General features: G+C 37.1%; 2 protein-coding genes across 7 annotated transcripts in view; one reads left to right on the top strand and one right to left on the bottom strand.

The window, feature by feature from the left end:
• Positions 1 to 18857, top strand: part of TBC1D5 (TBC1 domain family member 5) — a 457482-nt gene that overhangs the window by 191069 nt on the left and 247556 nt on the right. The gene's annotated exons all lie outside the window — the stretch shown is intronic.
• Positions 9318 to 12103, bottom strand: LOC132215597 (rhophilin-2-like). Its single transcript, XM_059664047.1, has one exon. The coding sequence runs from the start codon at positions 12095 to 12097 to the stop codon at positions 10046 to 10048; it is 2052 nt and encodes a 683-aa protein (XP_059520030.1). The 5' UTR covers positions 12098 to 12103; the 3' UTR covers positions 9318 to 10045.

The raw sequence follows: 18857 nt of genomic DNA, 5'->3' as shown, positions 1-18857 counted from the left end.
TTGCAGTGACAGACTATCTTAAAGGTTAGTAAATATTAGAAGGATTTACTCTGAGACTATTTGATCAGGAAATAACTTGAACCACCATTGTCTGGACTAGACCGTTGGTGCATAACTCTGGCCCTTGCCATCGGGTTCAAGGTTCACCAGCATTCCAGGATTCTTGTTTGCACTTCTCTGATAGTAATGACAATGGGTGGCTTCCTGCACCGGGCATATTTTAATAGTTGTTTTTTTGTGTTTTTTTTTTCAGTATTTATTTAGTTATTTAGTTATTTAGTTAGTTAGTTAGTTAAATATTTATTGTTCAGATTATTACAGTTGTTCCTCTTTTATCCCCCCATAGCTCCCCTCCACCTGGTTCCCACCCTACCCTCTGCCCTTGCCCCCCCCACTGTCCTCATCCATAAGTGTACGATTTTTGTCCAGTCTCTTCCCGCACCCCCATACCCATTTCCCCCCCAAGAATAGTCAGTCCACTCCCTTTCTATGCCCCTGATTCTATTATATTCACCAGTTTATTCTGTTCATCAGATTATTTATTCACTTGATTTTTAGATTCACTTGTTCATAGATGTGTATTTGTTGTTCATAATTTGTATCTTTACCTTTTTCTTCTTCTTCCTCTTCTTAAAGGATACCTTTCAGCATTTCATATAATACTGGTTTGGTGGTGATGAACTCCTTTAGCTTTTTCTTATCTGTGAAGCTCTTTATCTGACCGTTAATTCTGAATGATAGCTTGCTGGGTAAAGTAATCTTGGTTGTAGGTTCTTGCTATTCATCACTTTGAATATTTCTTGCCACTCCCTTCTGGCCTGCATAGTTTCTGTTGAGAAATCAGCTGACAGTCATTTGGGTTCTCCCTTGTAGGTAACTGACTGCTTTTCTCTTGCTGCTTTTAAGATTCTCTCTGTTTTTTGCTCTTGGCATTTTAATTATGATGTGTCTTGGTGTGGTCCTCTTTGGATTCCTTTTGTTTGGGGTTCTCTGCGCTTCCTGGACTTATAAGTCTATTTCTTTCACCAGGTAGGGGAAGTTTTCTGTCATTACTTCTTCAAATAGGTTTTCAATATCTTGCGCTCTCTCTTCTTCTGGCACCCCTATAATTCTGATGTTGGTATGCTTGAAGTTGTCCCAGAGGCTCCTTACACTATCTTTATATTTTTGGATTCTTTTTTGTTTTTCCGGTTGGGTGTTTTTTGCTTCCTCGCATTTCAAATCATTGACTTGATTCTTGCGCTCCTCTGGTCTGCTGTCGGGCGTCTGTATAATATTCTTTATTTCAGTCAGTGTATGCTTAATTTCTAGTTTGTCCTTTTTCATAACCTCGAGGGTCTCACTAGATTTCTTGAGGGTCTCACTAAATTTTTCGGCAGTTTCTAGAAAATTCTTGAAAAACCTTTTAAGTGTGGTTTTGAACTCTATATCCAGTAGTTTGCTTTCCTCCATTTCTGTCATTTGTGACCTGTTTCTTTGTCTCTGCGTTATTTATGCTTCCCTGTGTTGATAGAGTGGCTTTCTGTTCTAGGTGTCCTATAGGGCCCAGTGGCTCAGCCTCCCCACTTACCTGAGGTGGACACTCTTGGTGTACCCCTTTGTGGGCTTTGTGCACAGTCTTGTTGTAATTAAACCTTGATTGTAGTTGGTATCACTGGGAGGAATTGACCTCCAGGCCAATTGGCTGTGAGAATCAGCTTTGTCTGCAGTGGGAGAACTTCTGTGCTGGAGACACCCTTCTGGGACAAGACTTGCTTCAGTGGGGCTTTGATGCTCACTGAGTCTGCCCCCTGAGTGTGTCCCTTATGGATCTGAGGAGTTGTAATCTGGATGGTCCCACTCTGACCACTGGGTACACTGGCTCTTGGATCTCTAAGGAGGTGCTAATTTAGCCTCTGCCTGAGGCTACCCAGCAGGAGGTATGGAGAGATCTGCAGATCCCTCTTCTTTGTTTGGGGTTTGGAGGTGCCCAGATGAGGCCCAGCTGTGAAGCAATGCAAGCTGCTGTGGGGCCTTGGGCCTTCTTTGGGATGTTCTGGGTCTCTCTAACCCAGCTGCAGTTTGTTAGGTAATTTTCAGATTGCAAAGGGCCAGGCCTTTCATACGCAAAAGCGTCTGCACACAGCTTGGGTGGGGTGGGGTCTCAGGGGATCAACAGGGCGGAGCAAGCAGCTATGGCTGATCCTCAGGCCTACCCTAAGAGGTTCCGCGTCTCAGTGTCCCGGTAATCGCTGCAAGCACCTCTGAGAAAAAGCAGCCCTTGAGTTCCGACCGATGCCAGACAGTCCAGTTTCTCCCCGTATGAGTCTGGGTCCCCAGAGACTCACCCGGAGCTGGAGTTCTGAGCAGTCAGGAGCTTAAGACTCCCTCTTGATTGAAAAAGACAACCATGTCCTCTGTTGCCAGCCCTTTCCAAGTGCACCTCTGTACCCCTGCACTTTACTTCCGCACCTCCTCTGAGTCTCACTGTGCTTTTCTCTTTCCTTCTAGTTGTAGAATTTCCACTCAGCCAGCCTTCCTGTGGTTCTGGATGATATCCATTTTGTCTTTTAATTGTATTTTTGAAGTGGTTGTGTGAGGCAGCAATTTCCGTTGTTTACCTATGCCACCATCTTGGTTTCTCTCTTAATAGTTTTTTATGTACATTTAATTAATTGCATGTTAACATTAACATCTCAAGTAACTTAGCAGCAAGTTAAAAATAAATCTTTTGTTAATCAAACTTTACACAAAGATGCAGTAAATATTTGACACATTTTTTATCTTTTACTTTTAATGATTTCAGAATGTGATTAATTTCAGACATGTTCATGAACACTGTTATCTATGCAATTGAAACATGAGTTTTGAAATTATTTGTATACACATAAATGATACTTATTTTTATATTGCATTTAAAAACTCAGTGTAGCCAAAACCGGTTTGGCTCAGTGGATAGAGCATCGGCCTGTGGACTCAAAGGTCCCAGGTTTGATTTCGGTCAAGGGCATGTACCTGGGTTGCGGGCACATCCCCAGTGGGAGATGTGCAGGAGGCGGCTGATCGATGTTTCTCTCTCATCGATGTTTCTAACTCTCTATCTCTCTCCCTTCCTCTCTGTAAAAAATCAATAAAATATATTTTTTAAAAAATAAAAACTCAGTGTAACAGTAACATCTGCTTAACAAAAGATCAGGATTGAACAGAAATTGTAGCTGTAGATTGACCAGTTTTGAAATTTCTGTTCAAGCCAGATAAAGTAATTTATTTGAGCCATTGTATATCATTTCCAAAAAATATATAAGAAAGCTTCATTTAAACCTTCTAAATAGTCAAATGTATGGAAGCAATTAAAATTGGAAAAATAGAGCCTACTAGAAACTTCTTTGGGGGAGTGGGAGGGACTCTTAAAAATGGGTTTTAATGGCAATTTATGGAATTCATTTATACCAACTTGCTATTCTTAATATAGTTTATCTGATTTTAGAGATGGTTAATGTTAAACCTCTCTCCAAAGACTGAGGGTGCTCTTCTAATAAACATTTAGACAAGTAGACTGAGTTCAGTGCTTGGCTGGAGTGATGAAAGTACCAGTGAGCATTTACATGCTTGGTAATTTTTTGCCCCCAACACACACATACACACACACACACACACACACACACACACACACGCACACACACAAGAGAAAGAGAGATCGAAATTAGGGATATATTTATGCACAATCTGGCCTTTTAACAAAGAAAAATAAGCCAATGTTTAGGCTGCCACTGCTACGAACAAAACAGCTGAGACTTTAATGAACACCATACTGAGGGCATGTAGGACATAAGGCGAATTAAGCAGGTTACAAACTGCACATCTTCTGTTTAGATATAAGAGATCTCCCCAACCCTGACAATTAGTTGTACTGATGGGGAAGCAGATAGACAAAAACAGGAGGGGATCATTTGTATCAATTTGAGAAATAGAACTAGTAATATAACAAATAGCCGCATAAGATAGTCTCACTTTTACTTTAAAATTGTTCTTTTCCAATATTATTTCCAAAAATAGATACACAGTTAAATGAAAGCTTATTTTGTTTGCAAATAAAGACCAACATAGTTTTTATTTTCATTTTTTTAAGAAAAGATTTTTCTGGACACTCAAGGAAATTTTAATCTTGTCTTGGTAACTGGACAGCTTTGTTTAAACATTGAACATGAGTTTCCTTTCATGAAAATCCTTTCAAAGTATAGCAGTTCAGCTGCGAAAGCCTGAATACATTAATGATGACAAAGAAGCTCCAGAATGAGCCATTTGTTTTGTTCTTTTACAACGTTTCTTGATAAATTGTGTACACAAAAGTGTTGCAGGGTTATTTTACATTTTCCCTTTTTCTTTGCTAATAAATGTCTTTGTTTTTACATTTTTAGACAGTGTCTTATTATTTATCACTTTAAATTATTTTTAAACAAAAATGACAACGTTTTCTTTTACATAGGATTTAAAGGTACACATTACAGGGAACATGTAAACATTGCCTTGGATGTACATGATTAAACATCTAAAATATATTATTTATATTTATGTTTTGGATGACTCTCCAGAGTAAATTTCACTAAACAGTTGTGTACCGAAAATGCTTATTTAAGTGATAAAAAGATGAGTCATTTGCAATAAAAGCAGTATTGAAATATTTTAATATAATACTTTCTTAAGGATCACAGTATTTATTCTACATAGTCAGAGTTATGAAGAATGACATTATCAATTTTTCTAAAATAAATGTTTCTTAGTAATTTTAATTTAAAAATTTTCATATGTATGTCTCATTTAGAAAAGCTTTGAGGCATATTTTGAGTCATATTCTGTGGAGATTAGCTTTTTCTTTTCTGATTTTTAAAGTTTTAATATTAATATGTTTTTTTTTCTATTTTATTTACAAACTGCTTTTTAGTAAAACCATACAGCAAAACTTCTGAAAGTTTGGAATTATTTTCTGAAACTTCTAAGAACTACACTTTGATGTATCACATTTAAAAATTAAAGATGTGTTCAAATGAATGGTATTTATCTGAGCTCAATAGCTGAAATGAGCTGTATTGGCCAATTACATATTTGATATATGTCAAACAATAATATTTCATGCTATTTATAAATAGTCTAGGTATAGCTTTTACTGTATAACCTAAACTCAATTACTAAAACAATAAATATTTGTTATTGCTAATGAGAAATGGGTATGCTGGGTAATACTCTTGTTCTGGGCAGAGCTTACTTATATGTCTGGGTGATAGCAGGTCTAAGATGGCCTACCTTATATGTCTGGTGATTGGCTGACTGTTGAGCGAAGTGATGGGAGTGGCTAAGTTAAATGTTCCCTCCTTTGGCAGGCTAGCCTTCACTTGTTTACATAGTGGTTTAAGCATTCTAGGAGGACAAACAGAAGCTGCAGTGTTTCATAAGAAGTAGGCTTTGTATTGGCACTTTGTCACATCCACCAAATTTTCTTTTCTAAAGCAAGGGACAAACAGAGCCAGCTAGAGTTAAGTGGTGGCAAAATTATATTTCTGTATACTAGCAATGAACAAAGCCAACAATTCACAGTTACATTAAAAAGAATTAAATACTTAGGGATACAGTGATAAAAGTATAGGAAGTATTTTGCAAAGTGCAAAATATTACTTTAAGGAAAATATAAATAAATAGAGATAACTTTTATGTTCATGGATTGGAAAACTCATTGTTATTATGCCATCACCCCTGTATGGAAGGAACTGGAAAGCCACATTGTAAAAAGCGTGTATTCAAAAAGGAAAATAATTATGACCTATAATACCATCAGTTTGCAATAAATACTGAAGCAGAAATGTAAATGAGCAGTTATGAGATAAGTATTTTATGTCAGGAAGAACCATTCAGAAAGGATGACGTGATGAAAAACACGAAAGAATAACTGAAAATCTAAGACAATTGACTGAAAAATAAAAGAAGAAATAGAACTTAACAATGTGTTGGCCACTGGGAAATAATTAACAAAAACAATAGTTTTCTTAAATTTCTAGGATTACCAGATTAAAAGTATGTTAAGATCTTTACATAAGATCTTTAAACAAGTGTAACATAATTTTAGTCAAATTTCCAGAGAGAATCTTTGAATATGAAAAACATCTTTCTAAATACATTCAGAATTATAAGCTAATTAAAAGATAATAAGAAAATATTGTGAAAACAAATTTGAAAACTAATATGAAATGGAAACATTTATATTAAAAATTATTAATGCTGGCTGAAATAAATTTATTTCAATGCATTGTATGTAAAATAGTAACTGCTCTATAATGCTAAAATATTTGTGTTGCTTTCTGAGTTGTATGTTGCACATCTAAAACTATGGCTAGGTTAACTCTTAGAGTATGTACAAAGAATTTATTTAAAAATGGTAAAAGTTATTTGTTAAAGTGATTTTTATAAAGGACACACAACACTACATACAGCTGTATCATAAACATTAAAATATAAAGTTACAGATACAAAAATTCTGTGTGATTCTGTAACCATTGATGTAATAAATACTTAATCATATCCCACAGAGTAAACACTGGGGACAGATGATTTTTAACAAAGGGAAAAGAGATAATTTTATTCTAATAAAAATTATTTCAGATAATTGAGATATTGAGAATATTCTCAAATGGCTAATATAACCTTTATAACCATATCAGAAAGGGGCATTATGGGAAAGTACAGGCCATTCTTGTACATGAATATAGATACAAATAAAGTATTAGTAAACTGAATGTAGCCCTGTGTACATAGATAACAACACATCTTACCAAATTTTATTTGTCCTGGGGAATGCAAGGTTTGTTCATTAGAAAAATATTTAACATAACTCACCTTATTAACACAGTAAAGAGGAAAAGTCATTTCAGTAGATGTAGGGAAAACAGAAAAATTAAATAACTTTATGATAAATAAAACTCTTAGTAAACTGTGAATAGAAGATAAGTTTCATGATGTGCAAAAGGGCATGTATAAAAAGCTATAGCAATATTGTCATTGGTGGAATATTTAAAATTCTCTGTTTAAGATTAGGAACAAGTTAAGAATCTGTAGATAAATTATTAAAGGCACATCTACCCATTGAATTCTCTAGTACCAATTTCAGATATAGATTTGGGATGTGTCAACATAAGGGTGGTGCTGCATTTGAGACCATTTAATTATGGGGTCAAGATGGAACCCTAAGATACTCTAATCTTTAGAGTTGGTTAATAAGAGTTTGATATCTTTACTATTTGAGAATTCAGACAAATTAGAAGGAAAGATGAACATAATAGAAAAATGGTCATAGAATATAAGCAATCTCCAAAAAGTATTTTAGATGTTTAATAATTATATGGAATGACATCATTTTCCATCTATGAAATAACATTAAAGCAAGATAACTTTTTTACCAAATTGTCCAAGATTTAAAAAATAATCAAAGTGGGTGTTGGCTGAAGTCCAGTGAGATGGACATTTTCCTATGCTTTTAGTGGGAATATAAATTGGTATAATCCTTTTGGCAGTCAGTTTGGCAATATTTTCCCAAATTCTGAATGTGTCCCTTGATCATTAGCCTTCGAGTTTAATTTATTTTCACTTTTTCAAATTATGTGATTTCCCTGTTCTTTATTATATTTTACTTGCACTGTGAGTGATACATCAAAATAGAATAAAATGTGGCTAATTGGTTGACTGGAAAGTTCTTATTCATCTGAAACTATGTCCAAAATTTCTTGTGAAGATTAGAGTAGTTGTTTATATTTCTACTATTACAATATGTTACTCTTCTTTTTTTCTTACTTTCACATACCTTCCAGCTTGTTTTTATCTTTATGGGTAAATTTATTCCGCCTTTTAAATATTGCTAGTGTTGCCCATGCCTAGCACAGAGGACCGTACTCATAATCAATTATGTCATGTTTAGTGGATTGAATATTTTGTTCTCCCAGAATTCATATGTTGAAATCCCAGCCCCCAATGTGATGGTGTTAGGAGGGTGGGACCATTGTGAGATGATTAGGTCATGAAGGTAGAGCCCTCATAATTGGGATTAGCACCCTTTTAAAAGAACTTTCTCCCATTCTTTTCACCATGTAAGTACATAACAAGAACACAACCACCTTTGAATCATGAAGCTACCTGGTTCTCACCAGACACTGAATCTGCCAGCTATTTGATTTTGAAGTTCCCAGCCTCTTGGACTGTGAGAAATTTTTTTTTAAGCTACCTGGTCTTATAGTATTGTTATTATATCAGTCCAAATGGACTAAAACATTCACTTTCTAAATGAATTAATCAGATATGGTTTCCACATTTTGCCCAAAGAAAAATATGAAACTTCTCACAGGACAAATACAAATTCAGATTATAATAGGTTGTGTGTGTGTGTGTGTGTGTGTGTGTGTGTGTGTGTGTATCTGAATAAGTTTTATAACTCAGAATTCTGTTTTGATGAATAAGTAGTAATATTTCAGAAAAATATTTGCCAACATATTCTGTCTGTCCTGTATTACCAAATGGTAAATTAAAGAAAAGGAGCAATTTTATCAGATGATCACTGACTTTGGCTCTGTATTCCTTTAATAGATGATAAGATAGTTTCTGTTTTAAAGTCTCTCTCTTATCTCTTAATTTAAAAAACTTCACCATTGGTAACGAAATTCTTTAAAGGAACATGTCATATTTGAAAGTTACCATTGGTGTAAAAGTGAGGTTTATGAGCCTTTCCCCTCATGGGGTATCTGCATGTTTATTCCAAGATGTATCATAAACAACTAAAAAGTAAAACTTTTTTTTTAAGAGAGCGAAATAAATTTTAATAATACACTTTAATGATAAGCTAGATCATTTCATGTTATTTACAAAAACTGTACTTTTGTTTACTTTCTAAATAAAAAAAAGTTTTATTAAGTAGAAAAAGCCATAAATCTGTCTATCAGTAGGTATGTTCACCTTGTATTCAGTTAAATTCTCATCGAATTTGATTTACGTACTCCTGGCCAGGACAGATATTTTAATGTAAGAGAGAAGAAGAAAATTAAGTATGTTGAGCCACAGAACCACCTCCACATTTTAGTCTTTGTGGAAGTACGAGAAAATCCCCCAAACTCTTTTCTATTGTTTGCAAGAGTTTAGTGTCTTGTACTCTACATTTATCTTTAAATTTGTTTTGTTTTGAATGAACTAGAATATTAACGGAATCTTCCATGTTACAAATTTATTTTTATATGAGTTCACATGTTTACATTAATGTGCTAAGTTATTTACAATTCAACCCATTTCAAAGACTTAAAATATATAATTACGTACTTTCTACTTTAAACAAAATGAAAAATGTTTTGAGTATCAAACAGTATATTATCTACCTTGTAGACAGCATCTCCATTTAACACTGCCGCTGTGTTAGCCACTTGTGAATGACATGTAACTAGAAGGAAGGCTACTCCAAAACTGCTTATCTAAAAAGTCATGACAAATTGGATACCAGGCTTTATCTGGAAATTGCATTCATATTATATAGAAATAGTAGTAAAATCTTGTCATTTTTGGTTAATGAAGTACCCTTAGAAAGCACCTCTTTGTAACCTTTTTAGTAATACTAATTTAAACCCATCGTTATGGTCCCTTGATTGCCTTAATTTGGGCTCATCTAGATTCTGAGTTAAGGAATGATCTATTACCCAAGCCTGGAAACTTACAAATAAGACCAATATAGGTAACCCCAATTTAACTTTGATGGTAACTAAAAGTCATAGTTGTAGCCATTAAAAATAGTCATATTTTCATTACTATTCTATTTACAATACTTTGTATAATAAATAACATGCAGCACTATGGTGACATTCCTTGAATAAATTTGTTTTCCACACATTTCTAGAAGTTTCTTGTTACTTTCACTCATAGACATCCATTGTAAGGTTACACTGTGAGAAAACAGGATGAGGATATTTAGAAATTTCCCGTTATGGCACAAATATGAAGGCCTAGCCAGCACTGGAAATGTTTTGGGCCTGAGCGTTGTTTCCTCACATTAGTACATAGAACTGTCGGAGTTAAGAAGGCCGAAAGGAGACGGGAGCTTCTTCTTGACTTGAGGCCTGACAACCCCAACCGAAGGGAGGCACAAGGTGCTGGCGGACTTCTGTCTGTTCTTGTTGGTGCCCCAACTCAAGAAAAAAAGCTTTTTCGAGATCGTCTTCGTTTTACCAGTCTTATCATCATCATCGTCTATGGCTAAGCAGATCATGGAGTAAGTTTTCTGCATTCCCACAGAGTATGTGGCACATTTATTATGCATGGATGAGGTGGAGTCCAGGTGGCTCACAACCTTCATCTCAATGTCGTCCTCGCCGAAGCTCTTCAGCAGTTTCATAACCTCGCTTACTGTCAGCCATTTACGATCCACATTTTGAATGGAAACAATATAATCCCCTTCCTTGGCTCCTGCCAGCACAGCAGCGCAGTAAGGATCCAGGAAGTGGACCTGAACTGGAGAGTTTCCTCTCAAGGTGAACCCTAAGTCCCCTTCTTCCGCAGTAAAGTGAATGCTTCGAGGAGGTGTCCATCTCTTGTTGGCCGAAAACACCGACAAAGGACCCAATTTCTGGAAGAAGTCTGTTGCTGTCACCTTGGAGAACTGTGGCACTATAATTTCAACCTCTTGCTCAGTTTTAGAAATAATGTCAGTAGCATCGATCAAGTTCAGCAGGTCATCGTCCTCCTGGTGCTGCGTGTATTTGAGCTGGGATCGCTGGTGTGCCACGGACAGCACCTCCTGCAGCAGCTCGATGTTGCGGAGCTTCTTGCATAGGCTCACTCCCCTCACAGACTCCTCGTGATGGGCAATGGCTTTGCGCAGATGGGACTTGACCAGCTGTCGGCACTGGTTCGTGTTGTTCAGCGTGGCCAAGGGCGTCAGCCCCTCTGGCATGTGGTCATAGAGCTGGGACAGGCACTTCTCCTGGTGGTCTTCATCTGTACCCGGCTTCAATTGGTGGTCGATGAGGAGAGTGGCTACAAAGTAGTGGGCCAGGGCTCCATAGTGGTGGGCCTTCACACAGGCCACGCTGGCCCAGGAGTAGGGGATGTTCTCCTTCACTGGCGCCTGGCTCATGGCCGTGTGCAGCTGCTGATAGACCTCTCCCACCTTGGCAGCCTCCTGAGCCTCCTTCACCAGCATGAAGAACTCATTCTGGATCCCAGGAAGGCAGATTTTCTCAAACATGGTTTCTTGGGCTTGTGCAAGCATCATTTTGACCAGCACACTGAGCATGGCGGGACTCATGTCATAACTCGGTGTGTGAGTAAATGTCTCTTTCAGGTAGTTCAAAACCCCTGCGGCTTTCTGAAACGTATCCATTGCCCACTCCAGCCCAGCTTGCACCTGCCGATTACACCGGGTCCCAATCTGTGTGTAGAGGGCTCCAACGTTAAACAGAATGCTGGCTTTCTCCAGTAACAAGTTCTGCTGGCTGACTGGAACCCCGGTCAGGGAGTCATACCATGTAAACAAGATCCCCATCTGTCGGGTGGGCGGGAAGAATCCGCTCTCAACAAAGCCCAGCTGGAGGAAATAACTCATCAGCAGCTCAACCCCAGCCCCATCCCGGCTGGGCGTCCTACAAACTTGTCTCAGATCCATAAGATCTGCTATTTCATCCTCATATAGGTAGCTATCTTCACTGAAGTGTTCCAGAATAAAATCCTTGAGAACGACTGACAAGTCAACATCCTTGGTTTCCTTCAGGCCAAGTGGAATCAGCGGGATTGTAAACGTCTCCTCTGTGCTCCGATAGACTCCCACTGAGATGTTGAGCCCCTCCAGCTCTTCCTTGAGCATCTGCAGGTCTGAGTTCACAAAGCTCAGTTGCAGGCGCACCTGCTCGCGTACCTTGTGGTTCGTGGCTGCTTTCAGAAGGTTTTCTGCTCCCGTTCTCATCCGCACAGCTTTCAGGATCTGTTGGTTCAAGGCAGCCCTCTGATTCTGCAGTTTGCTTCGGCCAGTTTGTGCAAGGGGGTTGCAACCCTTCCGAAAGTAGCCGTCGTCCTTCTTCTCCGGAGACACGGGCAGAAGAGCATCCATCGGTCATGCTGGCAGCTCCAGCGCGGAGAGCTGACTGAGGCTGAGCAGCCACTCCGGCCCATGACAGCACCCAGACCCGCCTCACTCCGCCCCGCCCCTCCCGCGCGGCCGCCCCTCCAGCCCCCTCCACCCACCACAAGTTATTTAATCCTCTATCAAAGTCACATTTAAATAGTGTGTTAGAGGCATGAGATTGCTCAAGTTCAATAATTATTTCTTTATTTAATCTTTCATGATTCAAATATGCTTTCAAAATACTGACACGTAAGACTTTTAACCAATTTGTTTATCAGTTTTTATTCTGTACATTTTAATTGAGATTTTTTTGGGGGAGGGGAAGGTCAGAATTATAGCTTTTTATAGGATTAACACTTTGTGATTTTTTTTCGTCTTACTGTATGTGAAGGGTTGAATAGCTCAAGAGACATGATTGAGTGCATAGATTAAGGTGCTCTGGTAACTGAGCCAAATGTATTATGACATTAATATAATATTACTATTTAGAATTTTATAGGGCTATCAGACATTCAGTCCCAACTCTCCTACATATTCTGGTTTGATTGTTAATGTAAAAATTTTTCATTTTACTTCATTTATCTTCAGATATTCATTAAGGTTTAATATTCATTGAGTTCTTCACTCAGTAGCTACTAATTGAGTGCCTACTCTATGCTCAGCCTTGTTATAGATGCTGGGGATATAGGAGTGAACAAAACGCACAATAATCTGCACACAGTAAACTTAACTAGAAGTTTATTAGTGGAAGACAGACAGTAAACAAGGTCAGTATGTAATAGATACCATGTTTGGTGGTAATAAGGACTAAGGAGAAAATGAAGCATGGAAGAGGGGTAGAAAGTAAATGAGGGTGGGTGTTACAATTTTAATTAAGGCAGCAGGAAAGCAAAAAGGCCTCCTTCATTTGTGTAAAGACCTGAAGTAAGTGTTTAATTTTTTAAAAAATCTCCTTTATAAAACCTCAATGTATTTAAATAACACACTAGATTAGTGTTGAATTTTAATATTCTTCTAATTACATCACAATGATATGAATGTTGAAAAACCATAATATCCTGCAACTGGCATCACCATTTTTTGTGTATCCTATTAGTGTAGTTTATCATTTATTTATAGTATTTTTAAAGGATAAATTTATTGCTTTATGTGGTAATTCTACTTACTCTCTGACCTACTGCAATAAATGTGTGATATGATTGGTTTATCTCTGTGGTAGAAGCAAGTCAATTAAATTTTATTAACACATGTAAGTTCTAATGCACTACAGTACATTTTAAATTCCATGGCATTGTGAATATATGTACTAGATACCAACTTGTTCTGGAGTTTTTTAAAATGCTGTTTATACAGTACTGTTATTTATCGACCTGTTCTAGTTCTTTTGCAAATGCTAGGAAATGAGGAAAACTAAGTAGTTTCTTTCACAGTTTTTTTTTATACTTACGATTCTTCCTCTACCTAAAATATGTTTTTCAGTTTATTGCTTAGCCAAACTTTTAAAAAATATGTTGTTGTTTTTATTGATATCAGAGAGGAAAGGAGAGAGAGAGAGAGAGAGAGAGAGAAACAACAATGATGTGAGGTAATCATTGATTGGCTGCCTCCTGCATGCCCCCTACTGGGGATTGAGACTGAAACCCATGCATGTTCCCTGACCAGGAATCAAACTGTGACCTGCTGGCTGGGTTATAGGTGGACACTCAACCGCTGAACCATACCAGCCGGGTTGATTACCAAACTTTAAAAAAATTATTTGAGCATAAGAATATTAATACTTTTAATATTTCCTTGCAGTGTAAGCTTTTAATCCTGCCATTAAAACACCTTCTGATACACTCTAAAATTCAGATTCTTGCCCTAACTGGTTTGTCTCAATGGATAGAGCATCGGCCTGTGGACTCAAGGGTCCCAGATTTGATTCTAGTCGAAGGCATGTACCTTGGTTACAGGCATATACCCAGTAGGGAGTGTGCAGGAGGCTGCTGATCGATGTTTCTTTCTCATCGATGTTTCTAACTATCCCTCTCCCTTCCTCTCTGTAAAAAATCAATAAAATGTTTATATAAATAAATAAATAAAATTCAAATTCTTTATAATTTTTATTCTTCAAGTGTAGGTCAAGAGGGGAGAGAATAACCATTGTGCTCCAGTTGTCTTTGTGCCACATATGCCTGTCTTTTAATGCTTAATCTTCTGGGCTACAGCTCAATCTGGCTGTCACTCCAGTGGTATGATCATCGAGTAGAAGACGAAGGGGAGGCTTCATGCTTTCTTGCTCCTGCTGGAGTCATGGTGCTGTTGAACCCATTTAGTGTAACTCCTTGCATGATATTTCAGTAGTATGAAATATTCACACCCAAAGAGTGCTGGACAGAAAAAGCATAAACCATTTTCCTTACACAAGTCCATGTCGCAGAAATTTATTTTTTTAAGTCTGATTTCTCTTGGTTGTGTGGAAGCTGTTATTTTAAGACTCTTGAGATATTTTTACATATATTTTATAGTTATCTAAGTCATATCCCATTATTGTAAAGCACCTCACTGCAGCACTAATTTAGAATCATCTATAGAAATACATGTACACTACATATATCCCATTTCTCTTTCACAATAATCACAAGGTCTTAGCATATACTCTCCCTTAATGCATATTTATCAGCCTCTCACTAAATTTTAGTCTGCTATATGTTGCATATAGTATTTGTACTTAAAAAAAATTAGTGATATTGTGATGTAAACAGGATACTTAATAATTTCTAAGGGATTAATGAATGCAGAAATAGTTATCATTACCCAGTTTATCTATTTTAGACCCCCCTGCCTTAAGTAACATTTTAAGTTAATTGGAGAAAATAGTTTGTTATTCAAGTTTGTAGTACAGACTTAAAAAGTCAACTGAATCATGATTGTGGGGAAAAAGATAGTAAAGGAATATTAATAGATTAAGTGAATAAAAATGTGTTAGGATGAACTGGAGGAGGGTCCTGAGAGTTAGACGGAAGTGCAGGTTATAAAGCTCAGCTTCAGTCCACAAGTGTAGAAAAAGTGAGTGAGTGACAGTGTTTACAGCCACATTTCAGAGTGAATATGAGGGTGAGACGGATCAAAAATGAGATGCTTAACTAAATTCTTCATATAAAACATTTATTCTTTTATTCTACTATACTGCTTTTCCTGTACAATAAGTTATGTCCTAATAAAAATTAAAGAGCAAGTTGCATTGGGAAGATCAGGTCATCGTAACTCATTGACATTAGGCCACATAACTGAAAAATGTCTTCCTTCAGTGAAATACATCAAATGAGATCAACAATTATGACTCATAAACATGCCTCACAGGCATAAAACAGCAGGGAATTAGCATGTGAGGCTGATAAATATGCATGTAAATAAGCTCCCAAAGGAATAACATGGGTTTGATTGATAGGTTTAGAATTGGAACATATGTAAACCCCTTTATTCCTCATTCTGGTGTAGCTAAGTAAAGATGCGTTTTACTTGTTAAAAAGTTTCAATAACTTTGTAAATCTTAATGCCACATCTGTTTTTTTGGTTGTTGTTGTTGTTGGAGTTTTTTGTACGTCAGTTATAAGATTAATTGAATTGTCTACAGGCTGGATGGCCCTCACATACAATAAATGGTGAAACGTGTGAATGAATAGCTATGCATCTGGGGCTAGACATGGGCTAAGAATCTTTAGGAAATCTCATTTTTTACATTGTAAAATAATGTGTGCTTATAGGACATTTCTTCAGGAAATAAAGATGTGACATCGTTAACTTGGACTCTTTAAATATACTTCATATTTTCTTTTTATATTTAGCTTCTAATAATGAAATTTCTTCATTTCATACCACTGTTTTGATTCTAATGTATTTTTTAATATTTTTTTCAGTTCTTGATACATAAACTTGTCTGGTCCTTCCAAGTCAATATTCATAAGCTATTGTGTAACTATATTAGAAAACAAACACATACTTTAAGACTAATTGGATATTGGGGGTCTCCAGTCGTGTGCTGATGCCTCTTAGCCACTTGATAACTTGGGGGACTATTAATCCCCTCCTTAAGGCTCAAGTCATTCCAGGCAAATGGAAGGAGAAATATGTCTTTGGATTTCTTGGTGCAGAGTCTTAAGTGTTATTGCTGTGGAGAGTTCAGAGATTTGCCAGCTAAAGGCATTATAGGATTAGTTAGTGCAGTGATTCCCAAAGTGGGCGCTACCGCCCCCTGGTGGGCGCTGCAGCGATCCAGGGGGGCGGTGATGGCCACAGGTGCATTTGTTTTAACTTTTTTTGTATTACCTTTCTATTCTGAGTTCAATAAATAGTTTCATAATTTCAAACTTCAATGTTTCTAATGTACACCTTTCTTTACTATATTTTACGAAAAGGGTAGAAACATTAATACATATATCTTTCTGTTTAATTGCTATTAAAATTTTAAAAAAATTAATTTCCAGGGGGCGCTGAGTAATATTTTTTCTGGAAAGGGGGCGGTAGGTCAAATAAGTTTGGGAACCACTGAGTTAGTGCCACATCTGTAAGAAAAGAGCTTCCCTGTATCCTCTTATAATAAACTAATGAATAAGAAGCAGCATTAGCTTAAAACCACAAAAGAACCTGTGGTTTCAAAGGAATCATGTTTTAGGTTTGCTGAGGCAGGACTTAATTCTCTACAGCCAGCGCCCATCATTTTAAAGATCAGGGTTGTTGAGTATTAGGCTTTCTGAGTTCTGCACCTGTGTTCTAGGTGCATGGTTTACATCAATGAACAAAACAAAGATCCCATGGAGCTTACATTCTTTATTCATTTCTCCTTACCTCTCCCCCCTCCTACCCCCCAAGCATTTGGATGCACAAAGTGCAGGTGTGTGTGTGTGTGTGTGTGTGTGTGTGTGTGTGGTGGGGTATTAGAGGGTTTGCCATAGTAATTAGGAAACCGCACTAGCATTTAGTAGGTAACTGTTAAAGGCTTTGCAGTGCGCTAAACAGTTCCACATAGTGAAGAAATATCTTGCTCAAAAGCCCACAGCTGTAGTACTGAGAAACACTGCAGCAAAGATACTACGGACCAAGCTTGCCCAAGCAGGAGTCCTATAGAATGTGGGAAGGCAGTTGCCTGGGAGAGTAAAGACTATGTGATCAACAAGGGCAGTGATGGGAATTTTCTACCCTAAACGAGCTGGAAACTCTGGGCTGAATTTATGTTACTTGCTGCCGTGGGGAAGCAATGGTTTCCAGATAGAGGTGTTTGTGTCTACACATTCAGGTAAAGGCAGAGCCCTGCAAGTGCTCCTAGGACCCTGTTAGCCTCAATGCTTATATGAAGACAGTGATCTGGTGTAGTTCATGAAACGATCTTCAGGAATACCACTTTAAATACAAGATTGACTGCGGTAGGAATTCTGATCATTACAAGTTGATAGTTTTGTTTTTAATGTTGCTAACTTATTTTAAAAGACTTCTTAGCATATACTCCTATACAAATTCTATTAGAAATGGGATTTTAATATCTAAGATAACTCACAGAAGTTACCGTTGGCTGTACGTACCTTTTCTGGGTTAGCTTAGGAGTCAAACATTCTTACATATTAAAATGTCTGATTACTTAGAACCAAGATTTTATAGAAAGGAAAGAAATTGTATTTTGAAAAGTTTTTAAAAAGACAATTTTAAACAAGTCGCAGGTCCCTTGTTTGTTTTGTGCACTCTGGATCCCCAGCACCAGGGCACATAGCACTAAGTGATTATTTGTAATGAAGAATGAAACACACCAGAAATACAGCCTTAGGTTCTTGGCCAGGACAAAGGTTTAACACTGTGGGTTACACAATTCTCCTCCTTTAAGGAAAGAAAGAGCACCATTTCTAAGAAAATACTTTTTGGTATTAACTTCAAAAGGAGTTAATCATATTGGCTTGCGTAATAATCATTGATCTTAGGTAAAGGTTATTGATAATAACCCCTGAGGGAAGGCAGGGGAGGGTGCAGTGGGGCAGAGATCAACCAGTGAACTCATATGGTATATGTATAACCCATAGACACAGCCTAGGGTGATGAAGGCCTAGGGGAGAGGAGGGAGAGGACAATGGGGGAAAAAGGGGACATATGTAATACTTTCAACAACAAAGATTTTAAAAAAATTATAAATATTCATAAAGCTTTGCTAATTATTATTCATTTAAGAGTTTTTTGTAATTATAATGTTTAGTCTCTGTATCCTGAAGAATGAGGCAGAGCAGGAGGCATATAAGGTTTTTGTAACGAAGCCCAGATTGAACCTGGACCCTGTAACTGCTCCATTAGTATCAGGAGGGAGGGAGCCGAGGATTGACTGAGGGCTGGCAGAGGCTGGGCCCTAATTAGGTGGTCCACATGCAACTCAATAAAATCAGAAAGGCACTAAACAATAGGGTGAAGGATCAAACCCAGAGTAACAATAAAATATACTTCTTAGTGTGCATTTTCTCTATAGCAAGCAAAGTATTTATAATGATCTCATTAACATTTAAAAACCCTAGTGGGTTTTTTAAAAACGAGAGTGGATATATGACAATTAATTGTGTCATACCCATTATTAATACTTGATATGAATAAAAAAGCATTTCTTTTATTAGTAGTATTGCTCTATTTTTAGAAAATACAAAATATTTATTGGGTATTTAAAAAATTCACTTCCAAAGCTCACTTCCAAAATTAAGTCTTCCTCAGATCCTGTTTTCATTATCAACTTTAAAAT

This window comes from Myotis daubentonii, chromosome 14 (genome assembly GCF_963259705.1).
Source record: "Myotis daubentonii chromosome 14, mMyoDau2.1, whole genome shotgun sequence".
NCBI lineage: Eukaryota > Metazoa > Chordata > Mammalia > Chiroptera > Vespertilionidae > Myotis > Myotis daubentonii.
Note: the sequence above shows the minus strand (reverse complement) of the source record. Positions and strands in the feature narration are given on the sequence as shown.